Consider the following 18,016-nt stretch of genomic DNA (forward strand, 5'->3'; position numbering starts at 1 on the left):
GCGCTCGCACGCCCCGCGGCCTCCTGCAGCGCCCCTCCTCGCCGCAGCGCCGGCACCCGGCCGCTCGCTGTCCTGACCGGCACCGAGGAGCCGCCAGCACCGCCCGCGCCCGCCCGAGGAGCGCCAGCGCTTCCCTCCGGGGCCAGACCCTGGTGGGCATGCTCAGTGGGCCTCCTGGAACCCAGCTCTCTCGGGGCCGGGATCGGCTCTCCGTGTTTTCGCGGCTGCCGAGGGGGCGCTGAGGAGGGGAGGCTGGGAGACAGTCAGCGCCTTGTTCTGCGCCCCCTCCCTCGCGTCCGGCTGAGGCCGTCCGCACCGCAAGAGGCGGGCCAATCAAGTGCCGGGGGCGGGGCTTGTCCGTCACGCCCTCCCTTTGGGCTTATTGAGAGTTATATCAAGAAATTCAGTTCAGAGAGAGGAGAGAGAGGAGAGGGAGAAGGAGAGAGGGGCAGAGGAGAAGCGAGAGAGGGAGAGCAAACAAGACAGGAAGAAGCGTCCTAGAGTCTCTGAAGCCAGAGAGAGCCGATTAGGAATTTTTTCGGGCAGCTGTCACCCCGGAGAGCAGACAGAGAATCACTATCACCCCAACTCTGACGTTTCCTACAAGAAGTTAGAGACTTAAGCAGTACTGACATCGGAGGGAAATGGTATGCTTGATGCTGTGGGAAATACCCCTGAGCTGAAGAAGTGCAACTGGATGTCGTGTGTGTTAAATACCAGAAGAGCCCAGACCCCGTGGGTAATAGAGACGCAATGTGGAGAGAATAACGACAAAGCTGTGAATTTGTTCTCTGGAGTTGCTAATTTGCCAGCCCGAAGCAACACATTTCACAAGGAGGAAACGTTTTGCTGCTCCTGATTTCTCCCCAAACTGGTGCTACCAGATGCATGGCTTTCTATGTGTTGGAACAAATCGTTCCTAACTGCAGCATACCGGGAAAGGGGAAAGGTTGAGGCAACTAACGTAAGTGTAAAGTTTTGCATGCACAATTGTAAAATCTGTGTTTAGATATGTCCTCAGTGGAGACGGGGGACGTTTGTAATTGGGTAGACGGTTGGGGCAGAGCTCACCTACTAGGCTGTATCTGCATCCCTACCTGCATCACTCTGCCGGAACTAATCACGGGCATCAGCTACCGTACAGCCTAATGCAGATAAGATTAGAGCCTGGGAACTGACCAGTTCTACTCAAGTGAGTGGCTGCCGGGAACCTTGCACCCGTTTAAATTGCAGTTAGAGGAGCATCTAAGCAGAAGCCTTTTAACCAGCGTTATTGGTTTGCGGTATTTATGTGTGGCAGATGTTACTAATATTATAACCAGAGATCAGGGTTAAGAAACTGCATTTCCCCCACCTCCCCTCTTTTAGGCTCTGCATGGAAATATTACTGCGTTTCACTTACATCTCTTCCACCTCCAGGATTGGAATTTTATATTATTATTTTGCAAAGTTTTAATGTGTTTGTTAATTCTAATGGGGGTAATTTGACAATGGGGAGAAATGAGAGCAAGGTCTGTATAAGACATTTGAAGTCTTGGTGTTGTGCTTTTAGGCAATGAGGATCCGTAGTGGCCGGTGACTGTTGCTGCTGATGCTGCAGCAGCATGTCTGATGCTTGTTTCCCAGTAAGATTGTGTTAGAAGGCAGTTGAAGAACTGGGAGCAAAGAAAAAGACAGTCTTTTTCTCAGTGTGGCAGGGAAGAAAACACAGCACAGTTGACAGGTGACAAAGCAGTTAGCAAGAACTACAGCTAAATACTTACGTTTTCCACTTGCACCTAAAGAAAAAAACCAAAAAACAAAAAAAAACAACAACAACAACAAAAAAACGAAGAGAGGTGGGTTAGAAGCCAGGAGGCAGGTAAGCTGGGGGAGGGGAGGAAGACTGCAAGAATGCAAGACTGCATGTTTTGAATTAAACAGTGTCCTGATAAACAGTATGAATGAATACAGGTAAAAATAGCAGCTGTCCTGAATTCAAAAGTAGATAATTTTCTTTTCTTTGGGCAAATGCAACATGCAGGGGATATTGAGAGTATTTATCTACAGAGTTAACTTGCAAACAGTGCCAGAGTAAACTGCCTTGTTTACTAATATGTAGTGGAAAATGTGTTGTGGTATTTTGTGACTGTATATTTTTGTTTACTGAAGAATAATATTGTCTATAAAATTGTGTTGACAGTGGCTGTCTCCAAATAAGTGATGAGATGTAATGCATCCTCCAGTTCATGCACGCTTCCTCTTGCAATTCGCGTACCACTCCTCAGTGGAAACCTTTAACCTCTAAAATTCAGGAAAAGAAAATAAATACATTATCATGGACCTGAGGGATTTTTACCTGTTGGCTGCTCTGATTGCCTGTTTAAGGCTGGATTCCGCAATAGCTCAAGAACTTATTTACACTATTAGAGAGGAATTGCCTGAAAATGTGCCCATAGGAAACATACCAAAGGACCTGAACATTTCTCACATCAATGCTGCCACAGGGACCAGTGCCAGCCTTATCTACAGACTGGTTTCTAAAGCTGGGGATGCCCCTTTGGTGAAAGTATCCAGTAGCACTGGGGAAATTTTCACAACCTCCAACAGAATAGACAGAGAAAAACTCTGTGCTGGAGCCTCTTATGCTGAGGAGAATGAGTGCTTCTTTGAACTTGAGGTGGTGATCCTCCCCAATGATTTTTTCAGGCTGATCAAGATCAAAATCATTGTTAAGGATACCAATGATAATGCCCCCATGTTTCCATCTCCTGTCATCAATATTTCCATTCCAGAAAACACTTTGATCAACAGCCGCTTTCCAATCCCATCAGCAACAGATCCTGACACAGGCTTCAATGGTGTACAGCATTATGAATTGTTAAATGGGCAGAGTGTTTTTGGACTGGATATTGTGGAAACTCCAGAGGGAGAGAAGTGGCCACAATTGATTGTTCAGCAAAACTTGGACAGAGAACAGAAAGATACCTATGTGATGAAAATCAAAGTAGAGGATGGAGGCACCCCACAGAAATCCAGCACGGCCATACTGCAGGTCACAGTAAGTGATGTTAATGACAACAGGCCAGTGTTTAAGGAGGGTCAGGTGGAGGTCCATATTCCAGAGAATGCCCCTGTAGGCACCTCTGTAATTCAACTCCATGCTACTGATGCAGATATAGGCAGTAATGCTGAAATCCGGTACATTTTTGGTGCCCAGGTCGCCCCTGCTACCAAAAGACTCTTTGCTTTAAATAATACTACTGGGCTGATTACAGTTCAGAGGTCCTTAGATCGAGAGGAGACAGCCATTCACAAAGTGACAGTGCTGGCTAGTGATGGCAGCTCCACTCCTGCTCGAGCAACGGTTACCATCAATGTTACTGATGTCAATGATAACCCTCCTAACATAGACCTCAGGTACATTATAAGTCCCATCAATGGCACAGTGTATTTATCTGAGAAAGATCCTGTCAATACTAAGATCGCGCTAATTACAGTTTCAGATAAGGACACAGATGTAAATGGCAAAGTGATCTGTTTTATTGAAAGAGAGGTCCCATTTCATTTGAAGGCAGTATATGACAACCAATATTTGTTAGAGACTTCCTCTTTGTTGGACTATGAGGGCACCAAAGAATTCAGCTTTAAAATTGTTGCCTCTGATTCTGGGAAGCCCAGTTTAAATCAGACTGCCCTGGTAAGGGTTAAACTTGAGGACGAAAATGACAACCCACCAGTTTTCAACCAGCCTGTAATTGAGCTGTCAGTTTCTGAAAACAACCGACGTGGGTTATACTTAACAACTATTAGTGCCACAGATGAAGACAGTGGGAAAAATGCAGACATTGTTTATCAGCTTGGACCGAATGCCTCCTTTTTTGATCTGGATCGAAAGACAGGAGTTTTGACAGCCTCCAGAGTCTTTGACAGAGAGGAACAAGAGCGATTCATTTTTACAGTAACTGCCAGGGACAATGGGACCCCTCCCCTCCAAAGCCAAGCGGCTGTGATAGTTACTGTTCTGGATGAGAATGATAATAGCCCCAAGTTTACTCATAACCATTTTCAATTTTTTGTGTCTGAGAATCTGCCAAAGTATAGTACTGTGGGGGTAATCACAGTGACAGATGCAGATGCTGGTGAGAATAAAGCTGTGACTCTTTCCATTCTAAATGACAATGATAATTTTGTGTTGGATCCCTATTCTGGAGTCATAAAGTCAAATGTCTCATTTGATAGAGAGCAGCAGAGTTCCTACACTTTTGACGTCAAAGCCACTGATGGAGGACAGCCACCTCGGTCCTCTACTGCAAAAGTAACTATCAATGTCATGGATGTCAACGACAACAGCCCAGTTGTCATTTCTCCGCCTTCTAACACATCCTTTAAGTTGGTGCCCCTCTCAGCCATTCCTGGCTCTGTAGTTGCAGAAGTTTTTGCAGTAGATATCGACACTGGGATGAACGCTGAACTTAAGTATACAATAGTGAGTGGGAACAGCAAAGGCTTGTTTCGGATTGATCCGGTCACAGGTAACATTACTCTGGAAGAAAAACCGGCACCTACTGATGTGGGCTTGCATCGTTTGGTGGTCAACATAAGTGACCTGGGCTACCCTACGTCTTTGCACACACTTGTGCTTGTTTTTCTCTATGTTAATGACACTGCTGGAAATGCCTCCTATATCTATGACTTGATTCGCAGGACTATGGAGACACCATTGGACAGGAACATAGGGGATAGTAGCCAGCCCTATCAAAATGAGGACTATCTCACCATCATGATCGCCATTATTGCAGGTGCCATGGTGGTCATAGTTGTGATCTTCGTCACTGTTCTGGTGCGCTGTCGCCATGCATCAAGGTTCAAAGCAGCTCAGAGGAGCAAACAAGGGGCTGAATGGATGTCCCCAAACCAGGAGAACAAACAAAATAAGAAAAAGAAAAGAAAGAAAAGGAAGTCTCCCAAGAGTTCTCTTTTGAACTTTGTGACAATTGAAGAGTCCAAACCCGATGACGCAGTTCACGAACCTATCAATGGGACAATCAGCCTGCCAGCTGAGCTGGAGGAGCAAAGTATCGGAAGATTTGACTGGGGCCCCGCACCTCCAACCACCTTCAAGCCTAACAGCCCTGACCTGGCCAAGCACTACAAATCTGCTTCTCCACAGCCTGCTTTTCATCTTAAACCGGACACTCCAGTTTCCGTGAAAAAGCATCACGTGATTCAGGAACTCCCTTTGGACAACACCTTTGTCGGGGGTTGTGACACCCTTTCCAAACGCTCTTCCACTAGTTCAGATCACTTCAGTGCCTCAGAGTGCAGTTCCCAAGGAGGCTTCAAGACAAAGGGCCCCTTACACACCAGACAGGTAAACGAGCACTTTTACTGGTCTATAAGTACTGCATACAAGTGCCCAGTCAACCAGTATTAACGTGCCAGTGTGTCTGTTGTTTTTGGTCTAACTTTAGCTTAGTTATAAAGAGGGGAAAAAAAAAACTTGACCCCTTTTCCCTTCCTCTGGGGCTCAGTCAAGAATTTTTAGAACAGCTTTGAAATTTCTGAGTTCTGAGAATTATTTCACTTTCCAGTTTCTTTCAAATGGCAAGAGATGAAAAGAGAAAATTATTCCAAAATGTCCCAAGATAATGTTGGCTGAAGAAGAAAACCTGTCCTGATATGCCAAAGTCTGCTCCTGGGGTTTCCAAATTGACTGCTTCAAGTTGTTCAGATTACCTTTTGATCTAAAAAGTCACCTTCAAATCTCAAGTTTCAAATGACGTTTGAAGGTCTGCCTGTAATTTTGTTGGAACTGTGGTTGCTAAAGGGGTTAAGTTTTTTTTTTAGTCTCTAAACAAGATAGTAGAATATTAGATGTACGTCAGCTGTGAAGCACATGATTGTTGATAGATTGCAACTAAGCCACAGGAATTAATTTTGATTATAGGTGATTTTATTGTAATATAGTAAATTGGGTATTGACGAGAAAGGTTTGCAGTTTGTCCACAATGGCCAAAGTACTCTTGCAAAAGAAAAAAAAAAGGAATGCTTTCTTTCTGATCTAACTGATTTATATAGAAAAGAATGAATCCATTGTAAATATTCTTTCATCTTAGTAATGCATAAGTGATCTGTCATAACTCATTTTAAACTGTGAAACGTACCATATGAAGAGGGATTAAGAGGCTGAGAAACTCATATTTCAACCAAATCCAGAATTAGTTTTTCTTAGGTCTAATAATTCCTTGTTAATAAAGATTTAAATGCAGCGCTGTCTAATTTATTTCACTGGTGCTTGTCTGTTGCCACGAACTCTGAGTGTCAATAATAGCCTGTAGATGGCACTAGGGTATCATGTCGCTTGTGCTGGCCAGGTGCCAATCCCGCAGAAGCAAGGCAAGGGGGGAGGGAAGGATCAAGCTGGTACTACATCCAAAGATACCTTTTATTTAATGATAGTTGCTCTGGAGCAACTAGCATTTCAGTTCATTTGCTTGCTCTTTTGTGATTAGTTCTCACCACACTACCTTTCTCAGATTTTACAATCAAAGTTATATCTTTATTGGCATTAAGTCCATTTATGGTGGTGGCCCATCTGAATTTGTTAAAAATAAGAAACATATAGATTTTAGAAAATTGGGTAAAGCAAAATAAACTTGCAGGTCGTATTTATTGACAGTCATCGATCAGTGATTGAAAATTCAAGAGTTCCTCCGCCCCACTTTAATTGTGGGATGCGGGAGTGGGGAGAGGTAGAATGTCATATTGAAATGCCATTTCCTTCTCACCTTCTAGTGTTTGTTGCTTTGGAGTGGCTTTAGGATTTCATGTTAATGAGATATTTATAATAATAATTTTGACAGCGAATCACATATATGCCTCCAGATTATTAAGTAGAATGCCTGTGATTATACAGCTAAAATCTCCATTCCTTAAAGCAAAAAGTTACCTAGAGCAATTAAAAAGTATATGTAGAGCTTCAATACACAGAATAAAAGGAACTAAAGAGTCAGTATAGAAGTTCTAGAGGAGAGTGTGAAGCTATTATATATAAGCTGAAGTTGGAATGATTTATTTTCATGTTACATTCATCAGCTTTTTAAAAGAAGTGGAAGTTTCAAAATACAGAACATTTTTTAGCTTACTAAAGCCTTCTAAAAGTTGGTGAACAGTTAATCATGGTAAGAAAAGTAATTTATAAAACTAAATGGATTTAAATATGAAGTTGTTATTTTAATGAAGAAAAAGAAAACTGCTTTTTTATTATTGACTTTTAGTGTGGAGGTCACTAACGATATACTGGTGACATTATGATTTACATAATATCTTGAAAATCTAACAGGATTTAAACTTCATATAAAACCACAACTTTCTTTGATATTCTTTTCACATCATCTTGTTTATCATTTAAATATGTAGTTGTTAGCATCAATGTACACACCCACTATTTCTGACTTTGCCCCAAAAGTTGAAGCTACAGTACAGTGACATAAACGTTCAGTGCATTTTAGCAAAGTATGGCAAAGAGCTTTTGTTGAATCTTAGTCAGTCATAAGAATATTTGTTTGCATGTTGTAATCTTTGAAATAGGATGCTGAGTAATTCTCTAACTGGAACTAAAGTGCTATTTAGACATTCCTTGAGACCATGTGTCACTGTGCAATTCTCCTTGTAGGCATTTTGATGTTCATATGTAGCTATGGTTCACTATTATGAGAAGAAGCTATTGTAATGGCTTTGCTTTTACCTTTTAGAAGTTTTCATGCTGAGAAAAAAAAATTGTGATGTTGGAAAATAGGAATATTGGAAATAAGGAAAGGTGATGGTTATAGCAAGATGTACAATTTTAGTATGAAGAAGCACATTTTCTATGTATGAGAACATAAATTATATACTACCCTTTTCATTTTTCCCCCACTGAACTATACGATTATTATCTGAGGTTGTTCTAGTTAAACTAAAAAGTAAAAATTCTTTTTTTTAGCTTGTTCGCTTTAACTAGTAACTTTTATACTAAATGTGCTCCTAAAGTGACCCAATTTTGAAAAGTAAGATTACCACAAAAGCTTTCAAAGGAATTTATAAACTAACATATAATCTATGAAGATTTTTTAATTGAATAGACATAGATGGCTCTTAACAAGAACACCTTTTCACTTAATGGTGCTCATTGATGTGTGGGTAAAATTCAAAATTCAGCTATTCTTGATAGCTAAGTAAATTTAACTATCATTAATTTGTATTGTCTATACAGTGAAAACATAATGTCTGACTTTTACATCATGAGTTTCTTTGTAGTGCACTGATTCTAATTTTGCCTTCTTTCTTCCTGCTGTTTTCCTGTGTGTGACCCTGCAAAGGTGGTGTGAGACAATTGTAAACCATATTCCTCATCCGCTCTATTTACTAAGCTTTCATTTTCCTTACCTATAACAAATCTGTCATTGAATTGTCCACAGATTATTTTATATAAATTTTTGTAAGTACCCTTAGCATTCACAGATTGAGTGAAATTTCCTTTTTTTCAAAGCAAGATGGTGTCTTGATATTTATTCATAAATAAGCAAAATATATTGTTATGAGGTTAGGAAAATGACACTATAATTAACTCTAGTAAGGCTTTAAATAATGTGCATTGGTGTATTTTCTCTAAAAGAAAAAGATATTCTTAATCGACGTGGTTTCTAAATATGATATTAAGTTCTCAAAGTTTAGGCTTTCTCAGACTCCCGGGGAGAGTTTTGTGAACTGGTTTGTTGGGCCCCACTCCCAGACGTATTGATTCGGTACCACGGGAGTCTACCCTGAAAGTTTATATCGCTGACAGGACCCTAGGTGAGGCTGCTGCTGCTAGTCCAGGAGCACACTTTGAGAACCACTGCCTCAGCATGTTGGAACAAGAAATGTCAGCTCATTTCCCTTTCAGATGATCATTTCCAGAGGACCTGTTTTTCCCCAGCCCAACTCTCAGCTCACTACTGACAGCCGTTTATTGTAGCTGGAGGCTTTACAGTAAGCTGTTTATTGCTGTTTCCCAACCTAGTTGACAGCTTTAGGGAATTAATTTTCTTGGCCCCAGTGTGCTTTTTTGCAGGGGTATAAATGAAAATGTTAAAGAAAAAAAAATGACCTATTTACATTTGACAACTTCTTCCAGTAATGAAACAATCTGTGGGATAGTTGCACTAGAGTTTGATTCAGGGTAAACAGTCATGTTTAATTTTCTAAATAAAATGCTCATTGTAGAGCATAAGCATTCTTATCTTCCACAATCTAGAGTATTTGTGCATATATATATATATATATTTGTATATATTCAAGAAATTATACATTGAAAATGTGCATGCATGCTGCACTCAAGTGTATACATGTGCTTTTGCAGTATAAAGGGAATTGCTTTTATCCCCAATCATTTAGAGATGCTATATTGCATTTATGATTACTTTTCATTTTTGAGTAATTCCTCCACAACACTACTGAAATGTTGTTATGTCATGTAAACTGCACAAGATAGTCATAGAATTGCTATTTAGAACTGTGAGAAAGAAAAATGCACTTGAAAGTAAGAGAGAAAAATGTTAACTCATGTGAGACTAGCAAAAACTTTAAGATATTTTAAACAACTAAATTTTGCAGTATATTGTGGTGGTTGAACATGAATGGCATTTGGAGAAAAATTGCTCCCAGACATGCAAATCATGTTTAAAATGGTACCAGTTGCAATTTTTCTTTCTACTCTTCCCTTTTGGCTAAGTGCTCAAATATCATGTTATCTGTTGATCAGGTACCCAGACTCCTTGGATAATGATTCAGGAATTAGAAACACACATTGGCCATCCATTCAAACTGACTACTTTTCATCTTCGGTTTGTAAGACAAATGTTTAAAATTTTTGCAGCTTTATACACCTACGCTGTAAAATTTAAGGTACTTTTTAGCATTTATTGCTAATAACCTTGGGAGGGTAAAAATAAAAAAGTCACCACTATATTAAGCATAGACATGTCTTCGGATTCCTGAACATTTATTATCATAGAGAAAGTAAATTTCTGTAGTTAAAATATTCTATTATCTTGTTTTCTAAATTGTGTTGCAATTAATTCTGTATATAGAAACACTGTAAATTATGTTCCCAGAGGTTCAGATGAGTCATCCTTCCGGTGTCACAGAACAGATTTTGGTATCATTATAATTACCTTGTAAATATTGTACCTGAAATAACATGCTATATTCTTATGGTATATGCATAATCTTATTAGTTCAATATTCAGCATCTCATAATAGCACAAAGTAAAATATGTGAAATAGTAAAACAGAGAAAATTTTATATTTAATGCAAAATCTCACATGTACAATCAACTTTCCTCTTAACCGATCATAGATTATTTTGACTCTTGAAGTTTCATTTTCATATTGAAGGCATATAAATTACATTCCAAATATTACAAATGGCATCTTAATGAAGTCTTTTTACAATACATTATTTTACTTGAGAGTACTGAGGTATGAAATTGATACCTTTAGGTTATATTTTCTCATAAGCTCTGTGTCCACAATTATTTTTATGTTATTATTTACATTTTTTGACTTCTAAATACTTTTGGTTGGGGAGAGTGCAGAAATCCATTAAAGGCTAAAACCTACAGTGGTTATGTTGGTCTAGAAGTACCATACTGGGTGTTTACAGGGTTAGGGGCTGTGTCAACTGTATCATTCTTTTTTAGTAATTTCTTAGTTTGACTTTGTTGGAGTAGAACTCTCAGCTTGCATATAGTTAAAAAAAGACAAAAGCAAAACTGAGTCCTTAATTGTTTACCACTTTTCTTAAAATCTTGGAGTAAGCTTTCTCTAAATTTAGTCTGGTGTTTTCTGGAAGGGGATCCTTTATTAAAACTATAAATTACTCTCCTGAGAATATTAACAAATCAGTTAATATTTTACATTTTTAACATAGTTGGAAACCAAGTAAGAATTATTTAATGTGGACTTTTAAGTTTTGGATTTCTTGATAGCTAGTTTTATGTTCATTTTACTTTCCAGAATTTGTTACATATCGCAGACTTAAAATGTACCTGTTTGTTGAATCTAATTAATCACAGGCCAGGTATTAGTGAGAATTCGCAGATGTGAGTCAGCATGAGGCTTACTCTGAAGTTTTCGATATCTGGAGGCATATAGGAGTCAGCCACTCAATAAATACTAGTGCTAATGTGCTGTGGCCTTTTTAACAGGACCCCCGAAATCTTCATCAGATCACAGAAGCAAATACAAATGTAGAAATATCATCTCTCATTTACATAAGGAGATACACTTTGCTGTTTAAGATTTCATCAGTTGTTTCAGGAAGCTGTTAAATCTGTCAAACATTTCATTTGGAAAGGAATACATGCTTTTTGCCTTTGTTTGATACAAACGTATTGGGCTGTCAGTCATCAGAAACATAGAACAAGATATATTACCATGATTGACAATTTGGTTTTGATTTATATTCTTTTTTTCCCCCTAAACCATAAGATTCATTAAAAAAGTGAAATTCCTAAATTAGTTAAACAACTACCTTTCCTGAACAGTAAGGAGTGATGGCAGGAAGAAACTGGAAAAACAACCCATTTTTAATCTCTTTCACTCATGTCTTTGTCCCACAGACAGTTTGCCTCCTACAGATAAGAATAGTAGCAAAATCTGTAAGAATTTTCTTGAGCCATAATATGTAACTTTAGGACACTCAGAACTTGAAGCCATTCACTAGTGATACATATTTACATACTTATGATTTAAATAGCATATGAAAATATTTTTTCCCAATCTTTAACACTTTGATTAGAGTGTCATAAGCACATATATCACTTTTAAACTGATGGACTTGGCCTCATCTATACAGCTGGGAATGGTGTAAATATGAACACAGGCAAGATCTTTGAGGCATGTTTGATTGGTTCTTTCTGGTCATTTTACATGAATTATTTTGGAATTCCTTGAGAAAAATATATGAAATTAACTTACTTTTATTGAAAGGACTTGACTACAGCCTTACCACTTATTAATTTATATAGATTTTTAATTTTGTGGACTTCAGGAAAGAACAGAAATATGATCAATTTTAGCATGTTTGTATATCTTATATTTTAACATTCTTCCACAGTTTGTCTTTCTATCTGACCATCTCTACATTTTCGTATTATACTGCTTTGCTAATATCCAGTCTGTTAGCAGTTGATTAAGAAATACTCTAATCCCTTCCAGGATATTGAGAAACTAATGGATTGCACAGTATTTGGGTCTTTAAGCTCCAATTGTAAATGGTATGAAGAATTGTCATTGAGCTGATATTTGCATATATCTCTCTCTGTGCTAGTTGCTTTGTCTCTCTTTTTATTTTTTTTGTCCTCCTAATCTTCAGCTTTTCTAAGAATATTTTAGTGGGAAATAAGCATGCCTGTGATAGAAATTTGGGATTCACCTCTAAATGTATGCCATCACAGACAGGGAAGTTCTGGCACATTTTGCATAGATCTCTATGAACACAGTGAACCCTTCATAAGCTCTTAGATTGCAGGAAATCAGCACTGAAAATTAAGTGGGGTTTTAAAGATTTGCAAAGTAGAGAGCTTTGTATAAAGCTGGTATTGCAGGTGCCTATTAAATATGGAGTAAAAGCTTTGTAATACAACTAGCTAACACATTTCCCTCCACATTAGAGTGATTTATAGCCTAGGGAATTAGTCTTGCCTATTTTCTCCCAATACAGAAACGCTGGATGTGTCTGAAAGAATAAAAATCTAAGTGCACGCGTTAGAATGAACAGATTTGCTGTGATGGTTCTAGTCATTCAAGGTAGATATATAGGCCTTCCCCTGCCTACCTATGGCACCCTGGTGCCTGTGATCTATCTTCACCTTTCCTGAGAAGAAACTTTCAATCACATGTACAAATGCTTCTCTGAACGGAAATCAGGTTGAAACCTTAGGCATCTACAAAACTATAGCATTAACATAATGAAGAGGGCTGGCTACTATGTGAGTGCTTTGATCCTCATGGGAATTGGTTTGGATCATTTCTGAGCCTGTATTTTTAGAATTCATCGTTGCTCCATTTGTAAATAGTATTCATTTTAGCACAGCGTTTCATTGCAAACTTACATGGGTTTCAATATATTTACCTTTATGACATTGCTCAGTAAATGCTTTCTTAAATGCTTAATGTCTTTGGCCCTGTTAGATATAAATCAGTGGAAATAGCCAATGCATATTTTTAAATGATTTTTACAAATCGTGTGTCTTTGCCTACTAGTAAAAGTATATAATCCTTGTGAAGTCCACAGTGGGTACAGTGGACTTGCTGGGAATCATCATAGATGATTGATTTTGAAAACAAAACAGTTTTTGTGCAAGACAATACCAACCGCAATTCAGTGAATGAGATTTATTTATTTATTTTTTCTCATTAAACAAACCTCAATGAGGAGATGAATGGAAACACAGAAAGATATATAAAATGAAGCCATATCTTTTATAGGAAGAAAATGTCTTCTGCTGACAGTAGTTCCACAGTAGATCTTTTCCTAAGGAAAAAAAAAAATACTGGTGCTTTTTTGGATTCGGAGGATGCAACCAATCTGTGCCTCTGTGTGAGAGCAGCTGCATGCTGGGGACTTTCAAATACACAGCCACACAGGATTCCGCAGGAAACGTTTTGTAGAAGGTGCAAGTGACAAATGGAGACAAAATGGAGTGAGTTCTGAGTTGTGAGTTGATGCCCTCCTGTGTCATCTATTCATGTCATTGAACCAGTTTTCACACTGGAAGCCTAGGATCACAATAGCCTTTTCTGTTTGTCAGCTGTGAACACACCTGGATTGGCAACTTTTCTCAGCTCCACTTCTTGTTATTTACTAGGTGGACTAGATCCATTTATATTTCTTAAAACACAGCTGCTTTCTTAGTTTCTTGATAGATTTTTAAATGACACAAAATTATTTCTGCATGTCTTTCCTCCAAAAAAAAATCTAAACACAATATTTTGCTCAAGAATATCATAAGGTTTCAAATAAAATGCTCACCACATGTTCTTTCTTCATAGAAATAGCAAGTCTCTACTCTTTCTTTGCAATTTTTAAATTTGGTTTTATTCAGTGGGACCACTACCAAAGTTCAGAAAATGTTACATTTAGCTATATAGATAAATAGTGTTTCAATGTGTTTCCAATCCATTCAAATTTCCAAAATAAGCAAGATGTTAGAATTTTTATGAAAATAAATTCCTTTTTTTTTTTTTGCTACAAAATTGAAATGAGTATCAAAATTACATTGAACTGTCATAAAAACACAATCTTTAGGATATTTGAGTTTGACATAAACTCATTTTCATTTTTGATCCTGACAGCAAAATTTTTTGCCTAGCAGTGACGGCAAAATAGATATGTTGAATTCATTGATTGATTTTTTTAATGCTAATGATTAAGCAAAGTCATGTTGACACCTAAAGTCCCTGTTTTAGACAATGAAATGCTGCTTTAGCAAAGGGTTATTGACTTCTGGACGGTACTAGGAGCAACGCTCATCGGGGCTTACCACCACCGTCTCCAGCCCATGTATCCCCACCCCCCGTGTGTCTTCAAGGTTCTTCAAAACATGGTCCTGGTTTCTCATAATCTTTCAGTCTCAAATAGCAGCTCAGTCAAATCAAATACTGGCATATCATAACATAAAGCTTAATAATTTAAAAGAATATAAGAAAGTTCCTCAAAGTAAGAGGCTATGTCTTACTTATCTTTATATTTCTGGGACTAAACCCACAATATTGCTGAGGAGAGTAAACTTAGTAGGCATTCAATAAATTTTTACCTAATTTGAAACATAAACTGATATTGGAATTGTGCATTGTATATGTATAATATTTCCATTGATCTAATCTCTAATAACTATAGAAAGACAATCACCATTATTATTAAACTTATATAGAAATTGGGAATCAGAAAATGTTTTTTGCAGAGAGCCACATGACTAAAGCCAGTGACTTTTATTTTCATTCCGGAAGTATACCTCTACATTGTATTTCTTACTGCGATGTGGTCTATTTTTACTTGTAAGACACTCTTCTTAGGCAGATACAAGTTTGAAACATTTTCTTTATTAGGCACATTATTTGTGTTGGAAAGGACTGCAGCTTGTTTATTAAAAACTCTTTTTTTGAGAGAGAAGGGCAGGGAGAGAAATAGGAACATCAAGCTGCTCTGTGTGTGTCCTGATCGGGGAATCGAACCAGCAACATCCATGCTCCAAGATGATGCTCCAACTAACCAAGCCAGGTATTAATTTTTTTTGTAATTGATGAGACAGAGACAGGAAGAGAAAAGGAAAGCATTCATTTGTTCCGCTCAGTTGTGCATTCATTGATTGCTTCCTATGTGTTCCCTGACCAGGATTGAACCCGTAACCTTGTTGTTTCAGGAAGATGTTCTAACTGACTGGGCTAACTGGCCAAGGCCTTTTTTTTTTTCAAGATTTTATTTTATTATTTTAGAGAAAGGAGAGAGAGAAAGTGAGAGAGAAAGGGTGAGGAGGAGTGGGAAGCATCAACTCATAGTAGTTGCTTCTTGTATATACCTTGACCGGGCAAGCCCAGGGATTTGAGCTGGAGAACTTAGTGTTCTAGGTCAACACTTTATCTACTGTGCCACCACAGGTCAGGGTAAAAACTCATATTACAAAGCAACTCAGCACACTCAAAATTATTTTTCACATGTTAGCCCCTGGTAAACTAACTCTAGAGCATAAGATTACATGAGAGAGTGTTAAGCACACGACACACAAAAGCTGTTCTGGATATGTTGCTGTGACAGAAATCAAAAATGCGTAGGAGGGAGTTCTGACTGTCTGCTTACAGTTGCTCCTATTTTCCCCCACAGCAGCTGTTGACAACAGTTCTAATTAAGTTTAAAAAGTGTGTGTGTGTGTGTGTGTGTGTGTGTGTGTGTGTGTGGCTGAGGAGTCCCCATGGTCTACAATCTATCTACCTGGCACCCTTTAATTTATGTTTCTGGAGGTCCAGTGAAGACCAACTTAACATAATTTAGTCCGGTAGATGAGCAAGTTACAGGCATTCTTAGACTATGCATTTTGCCATTTTGATCTTTTTTACCCTGTGAAATAGAATTAACATTTTTATATCATTTATCAGTGTCTTGACTAATGATTTCTGCATATAGATCGGAGTGAGAGGAGCAGAGACTCAGAGAGTAGCAGAGAATCAGGAAACTGCTAATTCCAGTGCACACATGCACTCTTCTTTCCCTTCATCGGAGATATCTGTGCTGTTTATTTCCTTCCTCAGTTTTTGCACACCAGTATGTCTGCCCATTCTAACATCTTTCTTCATGTTAGGATATATGAAATAGGAAGGGAAACAAGAACCAGATAAAAGGATCAGATTATCTCTCTCTTCTAAGTTCCCTTATCCAAAAGTTTTGCTTAAACTTTTGAATATTTGGATTATTTAATGATTACTTTGAAATATAATAGTCAATATATTTACTTTGATATCTGCTTAATAGAAACAAGTGTCAGAAGAGAAAAAAGTCATCACGTTAAAGTTCCCTTAATATACTTTAAGCCATCCAGACAACACCCTAGAATCACTTAATTCTATAAAAAGAAGCAAAATATTAATTGAATAGTGACTAAAACTGTCTAGCTACTATATTAATTTAGAAAGATAAATTTGGTGTCTAATAGAACTCATAGTAATAGTTTTTCAAAACTCAAATAGACCTTTGAGATTATTTGGCCTACTTAATTCCTTTTCCAGATGAAAAAAAAAAAAAAAACCAACCCGGAGACTATAAAAAGTAGTTTGATATTTGAAATTTAAAAGAAATGAAAATAGACCGCTACTTAAAAACATTAGGCATATCATTTAAATGCACTGATTTTTAATTTTCTAGTCTGTAAAATGGAAGTAATCGTACCTAATCTATTAGGTAATTATTGGATTAAATAAACAGGTACATGGACACATGTCTGGCCCATGGTAGACAGACACTCAAAAACAACCTGTGATTCCAAGGATGCCATTGTACTGCTAACAAAAGTACCCTATTTCACTTAGTGCATGCTCTCTTAGTTTGTTGGTGTTCTGGAATCTGAGTTTTATTATATGTTTTTTAAATAAGCAAGATGGCTCTGTTAATCTGATTTTGGTTTGAAACAGTTTATTGACTATTTAGAATATCTGAAAAATGGATCTTTGTAACAACATCAATGTATAGCAGATAGGATGTTATATATATTATCTTAGTCCCTATTGTTTCACATTTGTATAATGGCCTCATCCTTTTTGAGTATTTCACCATATTCATTTGCAAGTTGTGTTTTTAAATTATTCTTATTCTTTTAGAAAATATTTATTTACTTCCTTGTCCATTACCCATAGAGACCCCACTCATCTGAGAATTTTCACCTTACGCATCACTTCTTTTATAAAACCATACACAAGAGTGAATTTGTTTTACAGTTGTAGTTATCATAGCTGGAGCCATTTGAAACCTGCTGGTTTTTTGCTTCCAATTATTTCATAGACTAGAAAGCATCTCTGTTGAAGTTATGGCATCCATGATGTAATCAAACTACTTAAAATGCTTTAGGTATTTGAATTATATTTCTGGGATTCATCAAATTTATGCCAAAAACATAATAACCAATTTTTACTAGTTTTTTTTATATTTTAAAATAGTATATTTACACAAGTTTTTAATGTCAGAATATGCAAGTTTATGTTTGAGTATGTGAATACCATAACATAAATAAGGCCCCAAAAGTAAACATATAACACAATATAATAATAACCATAAAATACTTTATGTTCTGCGGCCAAATTTCCTTATGTTGGAATAGCTAAAATCATAAAAGATAAAGGTAATTATTTGGGTTTGGTGTAGAATGTGTGGAAATTCATTATTAATTCAGTTAACTTTTAAACTCAATAAAAAACAGATTTAGTCAAAATTGAATTGATCTAATTGTAACTGAGATTTTAG

The 18,016-nt window shown here is 37.5% G+C and overlaps 1 protein-coding gene across 6 annotated transcripts in view; it reads left to right on the top strand.

The window, feature by feature from the left end:
* The first annotated feature begins 434 nt into the window (after nt 1-434).
* Nucleotides 435-18,016, top strand: part of PCDH9 (protocadherin 9) — a 999,455-nt gene continuing 981,873 nt past the window's right edge. For all 6 annotated transcript variants that reach the window (XM_066380792.1, XM_066380795.1, XM_066380793.1 and 3 more), the window contains exons 1-2: nt 435-964; nt 2,183-5,353. In XM_066380792.1, the coding sequence (XP_066236889.1) occupies nt 2,318-5,353 (3,036 nt within the window). In that variant the 5' untranslated portion in view covers nt 435-964; nt 2,183-2,317. The remainder of the gene's footprint in view (nt 965-2,182; nt 5,354-18,016) is intronic.

The sequence above is a fragment of the Saccopteryx leptura genome, chromosome 4 (assembly GCF_036850995.1).
Source record: "Saccopteryx leptura isolate mSacLep1 chromosome 4, mSacLep1_pri_phased_curated, whole genome shotgun sequence".
NCBI classification, from domain to species: Eukaryota; Metazoa; Chordata; class Mammalia; order Chiroptera; family Emballonuridae; genus Saccopteryx; species Saccopteryx leptura.